Here is a 21,308-nt window from a genome sequence, read left to right on the forward strand (position 1 = left end):
TGCACTATAAAAATGGGTGAAAATGAAGTGATGTACACTGGTGGTCGAAATAAAAACTTCGCCATCTTCTGCTTCATTCATGATGTATCTCTCAATCAAATTAATAGCCTGAGGAAGATCAAAATTACATTTTCTGGGTGTGGCCATTGGTGGTGCATTATGGAATACAAAGACACTGATGGGAACACCTGATGATTAAAAGGAAATAACTGAAGCATCCAGATGTAAGCCACTATCTTTCACTGTAGTCAGTGTTAATAAAGAAATGGCCTTGACTGGAAAACGCTATTGGACTCAAAAGAACACTGCAAAATTCCCTTTCAAAAGGCAGCCTTTTACGTTAATATCACCTGAATCCAGCTATTGTCTGGGCTGTTTAAAATGCCCATATTTTCTTATAAAGTGCACTATAGCCTTGTTGTTATCTTTTGTTCACTGTGATCTAACTTGAAAAATTCCATTTTTTAATTTAGATCTGTTTACAGCTTCAAGTCCACAATGTAAAGATTCGCAAAGCCTGATAAAGTTTTGCCATCACCTGCCCAGATAGCTCCGTATGTAAAGTGCTGCTTCAGGTAGGGAGATTTGGGAGGGGGGGGGGGGGGGGGAGGGAGGAGGTGCACTGGACCTGGATCGAATTTGCCTGGTAAATTAATGATGAGGGTTGTAAGCTGGCCAGCCTGGATGTGGTTTTTAGTTTTCTCACATACCAATACCTAAATAATGGGCTAGTACCCAAGTCCTATCTCAGTTACACAACTGGCAAACACTTAGAAAACTTCTGCACACTTTCATATGAATAACACTACACACAGTCAGTGAAAACCCATTCTGTCCGATGGGGGGAGAGGGGTGGGGGGGTTGTCCATTTAGTTGTGAATATCATGGAATTATTGTGTTTGTTTTGCTTGATTTTCTGGTGTGTCGGATGGAATCCCTGATGCACTGATGCAGCCCTGGAGAATGGCGTATTGTATCACAGCCATCCACAATACGAACACGAGGAGTCTCTACATTTGGTACCGGGGTTTTGTAGACAAGAGCTTTCAAATGCCCCCATAAATGAAAATCAAAAGTGTTGAGGTCAGGAGAGCGTGGAGGCCATGGAATTGGTCCGCCTCTACCAATCCATCGGTCACCGAATCTGTTGTTGCATCAACCACATGTTGTGTCATACTTGTAAAGGCACATGTTCTAGCAGCACAGGTAGAGTATCCCGTATGAAATCATGATAACGTCCTCCATCGAGCGTAGGTGGAAGAACATGCTGACGAAACTAAAATGAGCTCTAACATGGAAATTAAGCGTTTCCGGACACATGTCCACATAACATCTTTTCTTTATTTGTGTGTGAGGAATGTTTCCTGAAAGTTTGTCAGTTCCTTTTTGTAACACCCTGTATAGGCATGGTAATGGAAGAATATGAAGCTTTTTAAATGATGGTTTGCATGAAGATCGAGGTGCTGAGCCTTCCATGGCTCTTATAATTCTTTTTTGTGCAATAAAACAGCTTTGTCTGGGTGGTGAATTTCCCCAGGAAATTAAACCATATCTTAGTAGTGATTCTGCTTGGGCATAGTACACATTTTTTATGGCTTGCATTGATGTGCATCCAGCAAGAATTTTTATAATATAACAAATGGTATTTAATTTGCTACATAGGTGTTGTGTGTGTTTCTGCCGTCTTAGGTCATCTTCGATCCAAACTCCCAAAAATTTGGTGCTATTTACGATTTCAAGTCTTTTGCCTAACAGTTCTATGGTTGCAGTTAAAAGCTGTTTATTCTGCATGGTGTGTAGATGCATAGTGTTTGTTTTATGTGTGTTTATTATTAAGTTATTCATTGCGAACCATTCTGATACATGTGAAGTGCTCTTTTTTATTTCATTTTGGAGCTCTTCTGGGGTCTTTCCTTTGATAAGTATATTTGTATCATTGGCATATTTAATGTACGTACAGTTAGGGCTGGGTGGTTCCAGGTCATTTACAAACAGCAAGAACAAGATTGGTCCCAGTATGGAACCCTGCGGCACATCGTATTTAACACACTGTTTTTCTGATTGATAGTAAGTTAAATTTTTCCTTCTTTGTACAAGACTTCAACTATTTGGTGTCTGTTTTGTAGATATGACTTTACCCACTCATAGGCTGGGCCTCTGACACCAACATTTTCTAGCTTTCTAAGCAATAGACCATGGTTAATGATGTCAAATGCTTTTGAAAGATCTAGGAATATTGCTGCTTTGTGTGCTTTTTTATCTAATGCATTTAAAGCTTGATTTAAGAAATCAATAATAGCTGTCTCAGTGGAATTACATTTTCAGAAACCATGCTGTGTAGCTGAGAAAAGTTTATTTTTTTCAATGAAATCTACGAGTCTTTTATAAAAGATTTTTTCAATTATTTTAGAAAAAACAGATAGTAGAGAGACTGGCCTATAATTTGTTGTATGTGTTTTTTCACCCTTTTTGTACAATGGCTTCACTTTAGCTATTTTTAACCTTTCTGGGAAGATTCCCTGAGAAAGTGAACTATTGCATATGTCTACCATGGGCCTAACTACTAAGGGTGCAAATTTTTTAATGATATTTTCTGGTATGTTGTCAGTGCCAGAGGAAAATTCTGATTTTAGCTCCCCTATTGTTTTTAGCATTTCCTGTTCATCTGTTGGGTATAGGAAGAGAGACTCGTTATTAGGGATAGTTTTAATCTGATTTGCAGTGACAGCATATTGAAAGTTTTGCTTCACCAGAGTCTCAGCTGCCTCAGAGAAATATGAGTTAAAATTATTTTCTATATGCTGGGGATCAGATATTACAGAAGTGTTTTCGTTCAGTTTGATATTTTGGTACTCTCTCCGTTTTACTTCTGTTTCATGACTTACAATGTTCCATATGGCTTTCATTTTATTTTGTGCATTTGCTATGAAGGAACTATTTGCCATTCTTTTTGCTGATTTTATGACTTTTGTTAAAATCTTTTTGTAATTCTTAAAATAGGAATCAAATTCTGGGGATGTGTTGTGCTGTCTAGATATTTCATGAAGTAATCTCTTTTTCTTCACAGATATTTGTATCCCTGTTGTGACCCATGTTATTTTCAGATCCTTTTTTGTGACTGTCTGGAAAGCAAAGTTCAAAATAATAGCTAAAACTATTTAGGAATTTGTTGAGCTTATCATTTGTACTTTTACATTCATAGATGTCTTCCCAAGTTTCTTTACACAGATAGTTAAGGAAATGTTGTATATTCTGGTCATTATACTTCCTAGATGTAGTAGTTAGACATACAGTTGAACTAAATGGTTTTCCTAATCTTATACTAATTTCTTAGGCTGTGTGGTCCCCAAAGCCTGTATTGTGGTTTTGTGTTGTATGTTTCAAGTGCACATTTGTAAATATTTGATCAAGGATTGTGGCTGAGGTTTTTGTGATGTGTGTTGGCGTTTCTACAGCAACCTTTAAATTGAAAGTTGCTAAGAGGTTCAGTAAAGCAGTTTTTTGATTGGACTCACTTGCAAAGTCAATGTTGAAATCCCCACATATAATTAGTTTTCTATTTTTTGTGTAGTCTTGTGTAAGATATTTTCAAGGTTCTTTAACATGATGTTAATATTGCCAGTTGGCGGCCTGTATAGACAAATTATAGCAATTTTTTCGTCCGTGATTTCAATTTCATTTACCTCAATATCTTCCTCTATGGATAATTTTTCTACATATGGCATACATTTAAAATTTATGCTATTGTTTATACAACTTCCAACAAAAATAACTATTCAATACAAAATCTGGAATGCATAGTATATGAAGTTTCTCTTTGTCAAGTCAATGTTCAGTAAAACATACTACAGAGATGTTTCTCATGTCGTTTTCTAACAAAATTTGAAATTCGTTTACTTTGTTGGATAGCGATTGTACATTTTGATGAAATACCGTCAGGTTTGAAGTTAAACACGAGTTCTGAAACTTACCATCCTTAGTACTTATATTTATACTGGAATTTATGCCTGGAAGATATTTTTTATTTTCAATTTTTACTTTTGAATTTTCACCCCCTCCACACGGTATCAGTTTCCCTTGTTCTTAATGATTTTACAGATGTCTGTAACCATTTTACTGAAATGAGCCATTGTCTGTTTAAATGCACGCCATCCTTTCCCAAGTATTTGTCACTTAAAAATTTGTTGGGGTCAACGAATATTGCGTGAGTTCATCGCACTGTTCCCTGATAGCACTGTTTATGTTGCTTACTGACCTTCTGTGCAGAATTTCACTTATAACCAGTCTTGAGTTTGTGTACAATGATTTGGCTGAAAGAATAATGTTTCTTGTCTCACTTACAATTTCTTCCTGACTGCTGCTTCGTATTGAATTCGTCCCAGAATGAATAAAAACACATTCATAATTGGTCTTTGGATCGTTTCCATTTTTAGTTGTAGACTGTTTTCCACTTAAGAGATTTTTAAAAATGTTTGTTGAGCTGATGAGGTCAGATACCAGGGCGAACATCGATTTCACAGTTTGGTGAGACTACATTTTTTAGTATAGAATTGCCAATAACAAAGAATCTCATTTTTGTTACTCTGCTTTTGTGAAGCAATTTCACGTTTCACCCTTTTATTATATGTCACTGTTTTCCAGCTGTATTTACTTACAGATTTTCCACAGTTTAAAAACCCTGCGTCTTTTTCAATTGTCTTTTTCCCATGATAATTTTCACTGTTCCTTTCCACACTAGGCACAGGATTCATAGATGGCACACTAGAATTTTTGCAGTTTTTTTTCCGTGTTTGGTACTGGATTCCCACAAATACAGGGTGCCAAATCACTTTGTAACTTTGCATTTGCTTCCTTAAGAGACACAATTTCACTTCTAAGCGATTTAATATCACTTTGCAGCAGTCTGATTATTTCGTCCTTTGATTTGATCATATTTTCTAGGTGGGTTGTTTCACTTTGTAAACATACGGGGCACGTCCACGGAGAATCGTCGTTTATGAGTTTTAGACTTACTTTTGTGCACTTTTCGTGCAGTCAGAAACTGCACTTTATGCATAAGATACCTTTCATTACTCGCTTGTTGCACTGTTGCGACAAAGAACTGATAGTTTTTTTCCTTTTTGTGACTGGGTGTTTCCTTTCAGACATTTCATACAGTACATGCCCATGAGGATCCATCCCATGGAGCATAAAATGTTGTCACACAATGGATATTCAGCTGTGGTACTGGCATGCAAATTACAGCCTTCGGGGTCAATGAAGAGCAGCCAGAATGAACCAGGCACCTGATGCAGGATCCCACACCCACCAGTGTTCAATCAGAAGACATTGTTGGTAGCCCCTCAGTTCATCTGTGCAGTCAGTTGCTCAACAGTTGCCTGTCTGTTTGTTTGTACTCATCTCTGCAGCCACCGTCCATCCCTTTCATCTGTGGTCTTCCTCTGGTGGAGAGGCTGCACTACCGTCGTCATCTTACGTATGGCTGCTGGGAGCACCCCCTACGATGTCCACGACTGAGCCAAAGTTGAAAGTTTTCAAATGAAGTCATTCTACTTCATGCAGTTAAAACATTATTTATTATGACTGCAATTTCATTGGTCATTTTCAAACATTGTCAGATGTTCCAACCCACTCAATAATATAAAGCTGTGACACACTGTGCAAGCTCAGTAGTATGTGGTATTGTAAATTTATCTGCTGATCCATTTGATACACATGTTAGAAAGTGGTGAAATAATGCATTTAGTGTATGGAAAAGCAGATAAATTCACAACTGTACTACACATGTTAGAAAGCTGCTGAAATAATGCATTTAGTGTACGGAACAGCAGATAAATTCACAACACAAGACCACATGCCTCTGTTCTTGCAAAGCATGTCAAAGCTTTATATTACTGAGTAGTTTACAACATTCCACAATGCTTGGAAATGATCACATGTCGAAACTGTAATCACAACAAATAACGTTTTAACAGCCAAAAGTGGAATGATTCCATTTAAAAATTCCACAAAGACTGTGGACCTATTCATCATCAAAATTATAGTCAAAAGTGTTGTCGAGCTATTAGGCATCATAACCAGATGAGCGATGCCTGCTGCCAGCTACCCTGCACGGTGCCGCTCATGCTATGTGAGCGGCTTCGAAACACTGCTGAGCTGTGCGCATCAGCGCATTCCACGCTGCTTACTGCATCTCCAGCCCTCCTCTCTGCTGCTGCTGCTGCAGAGGAGGAGGAGGAGGAGGCAATTCAATTGTAAACTAAAGTTAATAAATGTATAATTTAATCAAAATATCCACGGGTGTACTGCCGGTCTATAGTGTCCAACGGGCACAATATTTCGGCGATCATACATGTCGCCATCATCAGGTGAACCGACAGACTGAGCTCCTGTGAACGTGTTGGCACGGAGATCCGTACGCTATGGCTGCTCAGAGGGAACTGGGTTTGGTCGCGGCGGCGGCCGATTTAAATACCCTCCGCCCACGGCGCGCTCCCTCCGCTGTCTGCGCCCTGCACCACTGTCGCCCGGTGGAACAGATTGCGACGGCGTCTGAGATGATGTCGGAGTGATGGCTCTGTCCGCCGTGGTCGTCACAATTATATGTTTGCTCGATTTACTCTTGATTAACCCAATCGCTGGTTCCCAAGCCTTGCTAAGATTATAGCCACAGTCATGGTTTATGAGGTCGTCATTGGTGCGAATTTTGATGGCCTCTCTAACAACGCTGTCCCAGTATCTCGACATCTGTACCATAATCCTCGTGAGTTCATACTCCATAGCATGATTTTCCGACAAACAATGTTCAGCGACCGCCGACTTGCTCGGATACATCAGTCGAGTGTGCCTCTGGTGTTCACGGCATTGATCCTCGACGGTACGCATCGTCTGACCAATATACAACTTGCCGCATTGACATGGAATCTGGTACATGCCGGCCTTCCTCAAACCGAGGTCATCTTTGGCGCTCCCCACCAGTGCACGAGTTTTATTCGGAGGACAAAACACAGTTCTGACCCGTGTTTCTTCAGAATGCGGGCGATTTTCCCCGAAAGTGCACCTGTGTATGGAATAAACGCAGTGCCTACCTCCTCCCTCGTGATTTCATCCATCTGCACAGGTTGTGATGTAGTGGTTGGGTGGAGAGCACGTTGAATCTGCCACTCTGAGTACCCATTTTTTCGAAATACAGTTCTCAGATGTTCCAATTCCTGGGGTAGACTCTCTGCGTCAGAGATAGTGCACGCCCTATGTACTAGAGTTTTAAGTATCCCATTCGTCTGTGACGGGTGGTGGCAGCTGTCTGCATGCAAATACAGATCAGTGTGCGTTATCTTCTGATACACACCATGACCTAGGGTGCCGTCAGCCCTTCTCTTGACCAAGATGTCAAGGAAAGGGAATTTACCCTCTGTTTCAGTCTCCATAGTGAATTTGATGTTGGGGTGTATGGAGTTTAGATGTGTAAGGAAGTCAAGGAGTTTAACCATACCATGTGGCCAGATGACGAACGTGTCGTCCATGTAACGGAAAAAGCAAGTAGGTTTCCATTCGGATGATGACAGGGCTTCCTCCTCGAAGCTCTCCATGTACAAATTCGCTACCACCGGTGAGAGTGGGCTACCCATGGTGACTCCCTCCGTTTGTTCGTAGTATTCTCCATTTAAAAAAAAATACGTGGAAGTCAAGACATGCCTAAAAAGTTCAGTTGTCTTCTCGTCAAACTTCTGACTAATCAATTCTAGTGACTCTCGCAGGGGTACCCTCGTAAACAAGGAAACGACATCAAAACTCACTATGATATCTGACTCATCCAACCTGAAGCTATCAAGGCGTTTAACAAAATCCACAGAATTATGGATGTGATGAGGGCATTTACCCACATAAGGACTTAATATTCCCGTCAGGTATTTGGCCAACAAATATGTAGGTGCCATGATGTTGCTGACAATGGGGCGTAATGGTACCCCCTCTTCGTGAACCCTCGGGAGTCCATATGGTCTAGGCGGTACCGGACCTTTGGGTAACAATTTCTTAGCGTCACCCTCCGGTAAATCTGCGTCCTTGAGAAGTGACCTCATCTTATTCTCCACCTTCTTTGTAGGGTCAACACTGATCTTCCGGTAGCAATCATCATTTAGCAGGCTCTGCATCTTATCAGTGTAGTCCTTATGGGAGACAACAACTGTAGCATTGCCTTTGTAAGCCGGTAAGACAACAATTTCAGAGCACTCTCTCAGATCACGAATGGCCGCCCTCTCTTTACTGCTGATATTTGACTTCATCGGCTTGGATTTCGTCAACGCACAACAAGTTTCACGACGTATTTCCTCAGCTGATTCTGGCGGAAGTTGAACTGCAACCTGTTCAACGACACTAACAATTTCTGCGACCGGAGTGAACTTTGGGGTGGATGCGTACGGATCACCGTGCCGGCACGTTCACAGGAGCTCAGTCCGTCAGTTCACCTCATGATGGCGACATGTATGATCGCCGAAATATTGTGCGCGTTGGACACTATAGACCGGCAGTACACCCGTGAATATTTTGATTATCAAATATGCCGGGATAAACTCAAGAATCACAATGTATAATTTGCTAATACTGTCTCAATAGCACCCACAGCACCTGATAGGCCCCCAGCACTCCATCCAGCACCTGTAAGGGTCACAGCCTCCTGACCCTTACAACTGTTCTTTCAATATGCGAAGAATGTAACTCAAAGGATAAATATTGTTGACTATATCCTAAAACATTGCACTTACTGCTATATACTGCCATCCGCTGTTGACACGGACTAATAATGCCTCTTCATCAATAATGTAAGCTAGTGTGCCAACTGGACTTGCAGCAGACATCTAAAAATAAAATACCAACAGTGAGACAAACAGAATACACAACTTATCATGATATTATGCTTATGCAATGATAATTCCACTTAAAAATTGTTAAATTATTATATAAATTTTCTTATATGAATGATTTTTCAGCTGTTTTAAAGATTTATTTTCGTCTTGAGAAACATCAGCTTCACATGAATCAGTTGTGAATATTTCCTTAACACACTTGTGAAACACCTAGTACTTTCAGTGCAAAGTTATTTAATGTTTACAAAGTCAGCGAGAGAAACAATAATGTTTACAAAATTGTAGGAAAAAAACCACAAGTGGAAAAAACAAAAGCACTAGCAGTTTGCTATTCCACTGGTGAAGATGGCTCTGCCATCTAGCACAAATATCCCTATGCTAATCAAGCTGAGATCACACTTAAGGGTCAATACAAATGAAGTGGTCTAATAAAAATTAAGTTGCCTGACCATTTTTAAATATTTTAATTTTTTATATGTGATTACCAGCTTTTAAAAAAATTTTACCTTTCACCTTTACTGAATGGTGGCCATTTTCGTTGTAAGTGCACGACGATGTTTCAGTTTAGAGACGTTAGCAAAAATATGAATCTCTCTACACTGGGTTAAGTTACAACATTGCAATTGACATGTTTGTTTTTAGAAAAGTGTCCTCTACAACATTGTCTATTACGCAAAATACCCTAAATTCAAAAATAACCAGTCAAAATGACCTCCAAAGTTTGGTATCCAAATTTTCAAAAATCCACTTTTTAGGCCCAAAAACACCAAGCAAGGAGTGATTCATGAGAGTCTATTTTTTTTTCCTATACTTAGATATCATACACTATTAGCCTCAATAGAGCAAGTACACTTCTACTTTCTTGATCAGAAAATAGGTAATGCCTTTCATATTGTTGTTGTTGTTGTTGTTGTTGTTGTGGTTTTCAGTCCAGAGACTGGTTTGATGCAGCTCTCCATGCTACTCTATCCTGTGCAAGATTCTTCATCTCCCAGTACCTACTGCAGCCTACATCCTTCTGAATCTGCTTAGTGTATTCATCTCTTGGTCTCCCTCTATGATTTTTACCCTCCATGCTGCCCTCCAGTACTAAATTGGTGATCGTTTGATGCCTCAGAACATGTCCTACCAACCGATCCCTTCTTCTAGTCAAGTTGTGCCACGAACTCCTCCCCAATTCTATTCAATACCTCCTCATTAGTTATGTAATCTACCCATCTAATCTTCAGCATTCTTCTGTAGCACCACATTTTGAAAGCTTCTATTCTCTTCTTGTCTAAACTGTTTATCACCCATGTTTCACTTCCATACATGGCTACACTCCACACAAATACTTTCAGAAACGACTTCCTGACACTTAAATCTATGCTCGATGTTAACAAATTTCTCTTCTTCAGAAACGCTATCCTAGCCATTGCCAGTCTACATTTTATATCCTCTCTACTTCGACATCATCAGTTATTTTGCTCCCCAAACAGCAAAACTCCTTTACTACTTTAAGTGTCTCATTTCCTAATCTAATTCCCACAGCATCACCCGACTTAATTCGACTACATTCCATTATTCTCATTTTGCTTTTGTTGATGCTCATCTTATATCCTCCTTTAAAGACACTGTCCATTCCCTTTCAACTGCTGTTCCAAGTCCTTTGCTGTCTCTGCTTTCATATTATCCTTGCAAAAGACATACATGTCATGTACTGTGAGAATTTGGTCTTTGGTTGGTCTTTGTAGGCTGGCTTTGCTTACTTCACATTTTGTTGTACCTCCTACTCCATCACATGCATTTTTACCATGGCAAGATGCAAAAAAGTGCCATTCAGCTGCCAACCCAAAGTCTACTTTGTGGTTGCAAAGATTTGAAAAATTCGTTTTGTTCTTATACTGACTACCACTTCCACCTGAAAAGTGTATCAGCTTCTTAACCTTGGGAAAATTATCTTTTACGTAATTTATTACATACTTTTGAAACACATGTACAGCCAAAGTGTTGTGCTCCAAGAAGTTGCTTAGAATGCAAATTGAAGAACTCCAAACTTCATCTTTCTCATTTTTAATGTTGAGAATAAAAGGATTTACTGTTGCCTGGTCATTGACCCAGTGGTACACTTGTATTGCATCCTGAATCAGAAATGTAAAATTTTCTGCAAAATCAGCTAGCACTATGCATTCAGGCTCATGAAGTTGTGCTTTTATGTCCTTCAAAAACTTCCTTTGGATTTTGGAAACATAGTGGTGACTTTTGAGTTTTTGTAAGTTATCAATTAAAGATTCCAAGTACTCTTCCTGAGTTTTAACCACTGTTATCATTTATGCCCTGTCAGTTGTGACCCACTGTTTGAAGGTAATACTGTCTGGCATTTCCTCATCATATTTGTGAAACAATTCAAGAACGGTTTCCTTACCAGGGCATTTATTACACAGACTCATCATGCAGTCATAACTGTTAGTGTCACAGATCATTAAACTTTGTAACTCATTGTAGTTAAGATCACTGAGTTTTGCACCTACAATCATCAGTTTGACATTTTGGTGATACAGACAAACACTTATGGAGTGTGTCCCTGCGAATCCAGCCAAAATACCCCACTTAGGATGGAGTTCACAAAATTTTGACCTTCCTATTTTGCATTCAGGATGAGAATTTTTGAAAGCTACATAAAGTTCATTTAAATTTGACAGTACTAGTCGTTTCTGCTTTGTTACTTTCACTTCATTTATAACAACTCTTTTGCTGTCTTTGGAACCTGGGCACACTCTACTGTTTTCATCATCTTCGAAAAACTGCTGGATCCTTTTAATTGTTTTTTCACTTATACTTCCTCCTTTCTTCTTTCCTAAAGCTGCAAGAATGCCTTGTTCTTTCACAGATATTTGTGTTAGTTTAACCAAATCATGAGAAACGTTGAATTCATGAACTATTTTTTGTCTTGACCATGATTCAGGGAGCAAACTTAAAGTTTTAACTTTTTCCTCTTTAGATGTCACTGAACATTTAATTTTTAATTTCTCTATTAAGCTCAAATATTCAGTTGCAGATGACGCTGGTGGTTGGTTTTCTTTTTCTTTAGAAATAATGTTGGTACCTGTATTATTAAAGCATGATTCCAAGTCTTTTCTAATTTTGTCTGAAATTTGTTGTACCTTATTTTCAATAGCTGCTTTTCTTTTTCTGCTACTTAATTTTATTATTTTCTAAGCAGGAGAAACGTATAACTTAGAACAAGCAAAATCCAATATGCTAACAGCTTCCTCATTAGGAATATAAATGTCATTAACAAGGTTACATGATTCTGCTTCTGGATTAACAACAAATATTTTTGAGTAACAATTTGGGCACAGGGAATTTCCAAGAATCACATTCTGGTTCACTTGGGAAGTTGTTTCACTCTCACATGACAAGGACAAATGTTCACATTTTATTTCCCTCAAACCTTTAGCAATAGGCTTTTTATGAACTTTAAGTGAATCACACCACTTTCTTCCAAAAATGCGGTTGTATTTCAGAATATATTTCTTCTCATGATACTCACACACTGATGTTACAGAAGAACTTACTCGAAATTTAAACAAAGTTTGTCTAACTTCATCAACGTCATTGACATTTTTTGAGTTTTTTGAAACAGAACCATAAACTTTTTTGTGACACACTTCACTTGTTATCTATCCAACAGAGCACTGTTCATCCATGCTATTGCATTCCAGTTAATCTCTCAAAATTAATTACAAATTACACACAGAACAAAGCACATAACACATTCTACACTCTCAATGAAGTATGTATATCCACTCTAACAGAGGTTTCAGAACAGACTGACTACAACAATGCCACACCCAGAAATAATGTGCTTCTACAATTCAACACACAGCAATAATATACTTCTTTACTGACAATAAACCTAAACATAAATGGGCATTTTTATTACCAAAGAACAAAGGCAATGCTCCTATTGTTTAAAATTGCATTATTAAAAATAAATAAACTGAATGAACATTGGGTGATAGTGTTAACTAAATATATGTCACAAATTTTATTACAATGAAACAATAAACCATTTAAATAGGCAACAGCCATAAGATCAGTTGTAAAGTAATGTGAATTATCTCCTAATTTTCAAAAATTCATATCTTTGTTCACAGTCAGATATTGATATTGAAATATTTACAGTACATTGCTATCATACAGGTGTACAAACTGTGCAAAAATCATATTTTCATATTCAGTCCCACCTGAGATAACTAACCACAAACTATAGAAAAAATGATTCAATTTCAAAAATTCATAAAAAGTTAAGGAAACATTTGTAAATGCTCTTGCTCTATATGAGGACAGTAGTGTATGATATCTAACTACAGGAAAAAAATACCGTCTCATAAATTACTTTTTTTGTTATTTTTCGGCCTAAAAGGATTTTTGAAAATTTGGATACCAAACTTTGGAGGTCATTTTGACTGGTTATTTTTGAATTTAGGGTACTTTGTGTAATAGACAATGTTGTGGAGGACACTTTTCTAAAAACAGTCATGTCAATTTCAATGTTGTAACTTAACCCGCACAGAGATATTCAAATTTTCGCTAATGTCTTCAGACTGAAAAATCGTCACACACCTACAAATAAAAATGACCACCATCCAGTAGAGGTGCAAGATAAATTATTTTAAAAACTGTTTTGAACTTCTCAAATATAGGGCAATCACATATAAAAAAATTAAAATATTAAAAGCAACCATCACTGGACCAATTCGTATGGATTGACCCTCAATTAATTGTGCAGACTCATCACTAGCTCTCCAAAACATACTCCTGTAGAGAAGTTCTACTGCCTGGTTGGAATCAATCCAGTGATAATTAGATGGGAGACGATTTCTTACAAAGAGAGCATGAAGTCCGCCATTTAGCCAAAGGCTGAAATCATGAAATAGCTCTCTAAGATCAATGAGAAGTTTGAAGACCAACCTCAGCCTAATGTGGATATGTGGTCAACTTCACAAGGATATCACTAGAAGAAATGATCAGAAGAACTATCCACCTTTAATGTGACATCTTAAAGCAGAAGGTACCTTGTATCTCCACCATGTTAAACAGATTATTTTCAAAGTACCTCAGGAAATATTAACAGCAGCACACTGAATTTTTCCCCCCATACATTTACACTCTCTGTAATTTAAAGACTAGTAAAGTGAATCTGTAAGTTTTAGAAATGTTTTAATAATGACCTGTTTTCTCAGCATATTTTTAAAATTTAAGGGGTCACTGGTCCTTTATAATATAGCTAGGAAGCTAAAAAAAAGTCACTTCATTCACATGTGACAAGACAACTGTGTGTTAGAGTTTCATTGCTCTGGGATAAACGGTTTCACAGAAAAGGTACATTAGTCTAAAACAAAAAAAACTAGAAGTTTCAGGAAACTGAGTTTAAATTTTTATTGCAATTACCAAGTCTTAATATATTCCTGCAATACATTTGTCATTTAAATTCAGAGATCCTTCCATTGCAACTATTATAGCCTACTCTGCCACTGATTTGCAAGCAACATCAAGTAAAAAATTGTATTTCTGAATTTTTGTAAGTGAGTTAGGGAAGTTCATAATGACAGATAAGCTTTTGACTGCTGTTAACCCCTCTGCAATAGTACACATTTCATGCGCAGATCGAATATTGTTTTCTTTATGTTCACTGTTTTCTTTCTTCCAGGTTGCCCAGACCCCTTTTTGAAAATTTTTGAGGTCAGTCTTAGCATTTCTTTGTTAAGAAACAAAAAACACGCATTTTGTATTATTTCTACAGGAAACAATGGAACACAAGACAAGAAACAATGTAGCTAACAACTGTAATCTCAAATGAATGAAAAAAATGTAGAACTCACGGAGCAACAAGTTTGTGTGTCTAACTTTGCAAACTGCCGTTTAAATTGAAGTCTGAGACCTTTAAATAAGGAGTTTGTCCAAAATACTGATATATGTGCACAAAGCCGACTTCAAAGCATCATAATCGCCAATAAAAAGAAATTTCATATTTTCATTATTTTTGAGGTACCTTCTACCCTCAACAGCATTCAGGCACAAACACTGACACACAAAGCAAATCTTTTAAAATGGGGGTACACAGCATATCTAATGTCTGCAATTATGAGGAGGTCAGTACAATTCAACACATATATTCTTGCCGCAATTACTCCACCCATTGTAACATTTAGGACTTCTCTCAAGGCCAGGTTCTCATTCAAAATGGTCAAAAACTTGCTTTTCTTTTTATTGCATTTTTTGCAAGGCATACATGACTGCAAAGTTGGAATGAAAAGGTTTTTTAATTCGTGGGTTATGAAAGTTTCTACAGCCTACTGTTCAAAGCAGTGTCACAGCTGCCTTGGAATACTCTCACCCGAAGATGCCCAGCTCTGGTAGAAAACTTGTCATACTGTGATGCACGTTCACAAAATGATTTATATTGCAGTAGGCATGCAAGCATATTTGCCAAAAAAGCTGACAAATAATATGTGCAGGCTGCTTAACACAACTCAGCCAGATCAGATTTTCTTGGCAAGAAGAAAGGGAATTGCTATCCACGAACAATTCGAGATAGAAGGAGGGTTGATATGCAGCCCTGGAATTGCAGACTAGACACAACTAATGAAAACACTTTTTTTGTTCAAATTTTGGTCCAAATTGGTCAGAATATAATTTTTGGTCCGCCACATTAGATTAGTGATTTTGAAAATCTATCTTCAGATTTGTGTTCAGCAACGTCAAAATGGCTCTGAGCACTATGCGACTTAACTTCTGAGGTCATCAGTCGCCTAGAACTTAGAACCAATTAAACCTAACTAACCTAAGGACATCACACACACCCATACCCGAGGCACGATTCGAACCTGTGACCTCAGCGGTCGCTCGATTCCAGACTGTAGCGCCTAGAACCGCACGGCCACTCCGGCCGGCTCAGCAACGTCAAAAATATATAATAACATGTACTTTTTTATGCAAATTGAACTAACAATACATATACAAGTTTTTCCTAACCTTTAAACAAGTTTTTCCTAACCTTTAAACAGGTTTTTCTTGAGTAACAGTTTCTCCAAACTGCGTGGAGCATAAAATAAAAACAGTTCCACCTATTAAATTCTACCTTTGACGCCATTTTCTTGGGAGCTTATACCTAAAATATATGAGATTTGGTAATGTTAAATATTTTACGTAAAGCCGTAAGTAGTTAAACACACCCGCAAAAATCAAACTCAAAGTTTGAGTTAGCACCATATCATTAAATTTAAGGTTATTTCATCGTAGATAGATGTAAGCTCCTGTAAATTTAATGCAGTGTCAACTGATGTTATCCATTCTTAATTTCAGATAACTCCTGAGAGTCTATACTGCATGCGGTCTGTATACTTCAAACGCCAGGCCTCTGATCAAATCATAATTATGGGCGGCATTTTTTTAAATTGAAAATCTAAAACTAAGTTCAAAGTATGATCAATCATAATCCACAAACAGATCCCTTGTATGTCTTTTCATTGTCTCAAATAGAATTTCCAAACTTTGCCTATTTTTTGCTCACTTGAATGAGAACTAGGCCTTAATGCAATTGAGAGCATCCACTTATGGACTCAACTGGTCTACTTGATACAATATCTGACATAATATCAGAACATAACATGTAATGTGTAAGTTGTGTTACAAGTGGGAACAGTTCTATTCCTGTAGCCTGAACTTCTTTAAATTTCTAATCCGATGCTTATGACATGGAAAAAATACAAGGCAAGTGTAAGGGCCTGAGTTGATCAAGGTCAATGGCCTCCTGGCCTCCCTCACAATCAGGCAAGCATTGCCTACTAAGGGGTTGGGGGAAAGGACAAGCTGCCGACTGGGTGGGTGTAAGGAAGAGGCTTGGGCGGGGAGGGGGAGGGATAGTATGGTGGGGGTGGCAGACAGTGAAGTGCAGCAGGTTATGGTAGGGGGAGAGGTGGGGAGGAGGAAGGGGGTGGGGGGGAGGAAGTAGTGGAAAAGGAGAGATATAAAAGGACTGGATGTAGAGGTGGAAAGACGCCTGTGTAGTGCTGGAATGGAAACAGGGAGGAGGCTGGATGGGTGAGGATAGTGACTAATGAAGCTTGAGGCCAGGAAGATTACAGAAATGTAGGACATATTGCAGTGAATGTTCCCATCTGCACATTCAGAAAAGCTGGTGTTGGTGGGAAGGATCCATATGGTACAGGCTGTGAAGCAGTAATTGAAATGAAGGATATCATGTTTAGCAATGTGTTCAGTAACAGGGTGGTCCACTTGTTTCTTGGCCACAGTGTGTCGGTGGCCATTCATGCGGACAGACAGCTTGATGGTTGTCAAGCCTACATAGAATGCAGAACAGTGGCTGCAGCTTAGCTTGTAGACCAAATGACTGGTTTCACAAGTAGCCCTGCCTTTGATGAGATAGGTGGTGTTAGTGACCAGACTGGAGTAGATGGTGGTGGGAGGATGTATGGGACAGGTCTTGCATCTTGGTCTATTACAGAAGTATGAGCCACGAGTTAAGGGATTGGGAGCAGGGGTTGTATAAGGATGGACAAGTATATTGTGTAGGTTCGGTGGACAGTGGGGAGGGAGGGGCGGGAAAGATAGTGGGCATGACATTTCTCATTTCAGGGCACGACTAGAGGTAATTGAAACTCTGGCAGAGATGTAATTCAGATGCTGCGGTCCTGAGTGGTACTGAGCTACGAAGGGAATGCTTCTGTGTGGCCGGATGGTGGGACTTTGAGAGATGGTGGGAGACTGGAAAGATAAGGCACAGGAGATTTGTTTTCTACACAGTTGGGAGGGTAATTACGGTCAGTGAAGGCTTCAGTGAGACCCTCGGTATATTTTGAGAGGAACTGCTCGTCACTGCAGATGCGATGACCATGGGTGGTTAGGCTGTAAGGAAGGGACTTCTTGGTATGGAACAGGCAGCAGCTCTCGAAGTGGAGGTGTTGCTGGTGGTTAGTAGGTTTGATTTAGACAGAGGTACTGATGTAGCCATTGTTGAGGTGGAGGTCAACATTTAGGAAGGTGGCTTGCTGGGTTGAGTAGTACCAGGTGAAGCAAATGGGTGAGAAGGTTTTTGAGGTTCTGGAGGAATGTGGATGGGTGTCTTCACCTTCGGTCCAGATAGCAAAGATGTCATCATCACTGAATCTCCCCTCCCTTCCCCCACCTCCTCCTTAGCTCCATCCAGTCTCCAGTCCCATCGTGCACTGGTGCTGCTGCTCACAGTACGGTTTCAGTTGCTAGAGACTGCAGTTGTGTGTGTGAGATGCATTTGCATGAGTGTGTGTGTGTGTGTGTGTGTGTGTGTGTGTGTGTGTGTGTATTGTTGACGAAGACTTAATGGCCAAAAGCTTTATTTGTGACAGTCTTTTTGTCGTGCTTATCTGCGACTCATCATCTCTACTACATGTTGAGTAGCAACTTTCCTTCTCATAATATTGTTACATTCCGTTTTGGATTTTCCATTGTTTGATTTTTGGCTGATGATTTTTCTTTGATCCTGACCCAGTGCTGTTTTCCTTTGTTGCTATTTTCTTTTGCATCATTATACTCAATGTCCGTCCTTATCTCTCTTCTTTCCTGTGTTTCTCTTGTCGCCCTACAAACTGCACTGCATGCTCTACTTAGAAGCCACACTGTATCAACTGTCTTGGCAACGCACGACAAATGCCTACAAGACCACACTGATTGTTGGTGCAGCATCTTATGTCCCACATTACTCCTGCCAATATAATTTATCCTGTACTTTCAAATTGATCGCTCTCCTTGCATCACTTCCCGTATTTTTGCATGTTAACTCCCACACCAATCTTATATCTCATCCTACAAACCCCTCTCCACTGCCCACACTTTCTCCGTTCTATCCCAGTTCACATCCACTAATTCCACCATCCAGTCACATCTGCCGTCCCTCTTCTCCACATTTATCCATTCTCAGACCGGCTACCCACAGTAATACATACATATTTATATTGTCGACTCCATTAGATTTCATCTTGTTTCCCCCTTCTACATCCTTTTTGTGAATTTTCACACGCATTTGGGTATATTTTTGCGAAATTTTTCGTACGTAATTCTACATTACTGACGTACTTTTTCACATTTTTCCACCACAAAGGATCCTTGGTCCTTCCATCTGCATCAATACAGAAAAGTTTCCTTATCCCTAGCCAGATCCAACTCCCACAGACTGTTCCTGCATTGTTGCTTGACTCACGGAATCCCCCCCTAATGGCCTTACCATCAAATTACCCATCTCTGGCTGCCATGCTTCCTTCCACAATGACCTCCACCTGTTCAGATTCTGCCAATCCTTAGCCCTCCCCAACATGGTTCTGCAAAACCATATCAATCAAGTCCAAAACTCCTTTCAGTACCTTCTCTCCATCCACAAAATCTCCTGCTATGCAATCTCAAATTCCTGGAGCCCTAACATCCATTGAAACTCTTGCCCTGCAGCAACTTGAGAAACATGCACAATGCCACCTCAAGAAGCTCTCCATCCTGCTCATTTCCTACTCCCACCTTGGAGTACTACTGTCCACCACCTCTACAACAACCTCCAAACCTCTCCCAAGTCCCCTCATAGCTGACAAACACTGTCTCGCAGACCTACTACACTTACCCCACCCTCCAAAACTCACTCCCACCACCACACACAATCCAGAACCTATACAGACCCGCAACATAGTCATGAACCTTTCCTCCGGAAGCCTTAGCCCCACAGAAATATCAGTCCTTTCCAAAGGCCTCACCTTCTGCCCCACTCCCAAATTCACTCATGCAGGACTTGTTAAAGACCTACTCTCCTTCTCCCGGACCCCACAGTGGAAACACTTTTTCACCACCAACCCTACCAATCAGACTCAACCAAAGACCAATACTGAACCTTGCCTAACTCAGTTCACTTCTCCATCCAACCGTGATGCACCCACACTGCCCCCAAATCACCCCCAGTTAACTTTCCAGAATTTCTTAACCTCGAACCTTGCCTCACCATCATTCCCCAAATCCCTCAACATGCAAACTAACCTCATATCTGCAGAAAGAACTGCAGTCCACGATTTCAAAACTGATCCTGACCTTATAATCCTACCTGCAAACAAAGGCTCCACCACTGTTGTTTTGAACCGCAAGGATTACTTGGCGAAAGCACTCTGCCAGCTGTCAGATAAAACAAACTCTGCCACACTGACCTCATTCCAGTATTTCAGCAGGATCTCCAGTCACTACTCCAGTCCTTAGGCCCATCCAAGAATGTCTCCCCGGAGTCCACTCTCTACTCACCCCTGCCACTCCCCACACTCCTACCTTCTACATGTTTCCTAAAAGTCCATAAACCTATCTACCCAGGACGCCCCATTGTGGCTGGTTACTGTGCCCCTACTGAGAGAATCTCTGCTCTTGTAGACCAACAGCTTCGACCTATTACCTGGAAACTAACCTCCTCTGTAAAAGATACCAACCATGTCCTCCACTGCCTCTCCACAGTTCCTGCCCCTTTACCACACGGTGCCCTGCTCGTCACTATTGATGCCTCCTCCCTGTACACTAACATTCCTAATGCCCATCACCTTACTGCTATAGAACATTACCTTTCCCAATGTCCGACGGATTCCAAAGCAACAACCTCCTTCCTAGTCGCCATGACCAACTATATCCTAACTCACAATTACTTCTCCTTGGAAGACATTACCCACAAACCAATCCAGGGTACAGCTATGGGCACCTGCATGGAACCATCCTGTGCCAACCTATTCATGGCCCATCTAGAGGAATCCTTCCTAAAGACCCAGAGTTCTAAACCCCTCACCTGTTTCAGATTCTTTGATGACATCTTTGTGGTCTGGACTGAAGGTGAGGACACCCTATCCACAATCATCCAGAACCTCAACGACTTCTCCCCCATCTGTTGCAATACATCCTATGTTCCCATAACACTCCTGGCCTCAACATTCGTACTGCCCCCCCCCCCCCCCCCCCCCCCCCCCCCCCCGCCCTGCCTCTCCAATTCTCCCCTGCCCTCTGTCTAACCTGCAGCACTTCACTGTCCGACACCACCACCATACTATCCTTCCCCTTTCCCACCCCAGCCTCCTCCTTACTCCCACCCAGTCTCCACTCCCATCATGCACTGGTGGTGCTGCTTGCATTGTGGTTTCAGTTGCCTGAGACTGCAGTTGTGTTTGTGTGAGGGTGCGCATATGTGTCTATTGTTGACAATAGCTTTAATTGTGTGAGTCTCTTTGTTGTGCCTATATGCGACTCAGCATCTCCGCTATATGTGAGTAGCAACTTTCCTTCTCATAATATTGTTAATAAATACTTGCAACAGACATAAAACATTGACACAGTATCTGCAAAAGAGATACTCTACCGACATGTTTAATGCACTATTAGAATTGGTTCACCAGC

General features: G+C 40.1%; 1 protein-coding gene across 3 annotated transcripts in view; it reads right to left on the minus strand.

The window, feature by feature from the left end:
• LOC126473607 (collagen alpha-1(XV) chain-like) overlaps positions 1-21,308 on the minus strand; it is a 960,439-nt gene that overhangs the window by 47,950 nt on the left and 891,181 nt on the right. For all 3 annotated transcript variants that reach the window (XM_050100770.1, XM_050100771.1, XM_050100769.1), the window contains one exon: positions 8,766-8,858. In XM_050100770.1, the coding sequence (XP_049956727.1) occupies positions 8,766-8,858 (93 nt within the window). The remainder of the gene's footprint in view (positions 1-8,765; positions 8,859-21,308) is intronic.

This window comes from Schistocerca serialis, chromosome 4, assembly GCF_023864345.2.
Source record: "Schistocerca serialis cubense isolate TAMUIC-IGC-003099 chromosome 4, iqSchSeri2.2, whole genome shotgun sequence".
Lineage (NCBI taxonomy): Eukaryota > Metazoa > Arthropoda > Insecta > Orthoptera > Acrididae > Schistocerca > Schistocerca serialis.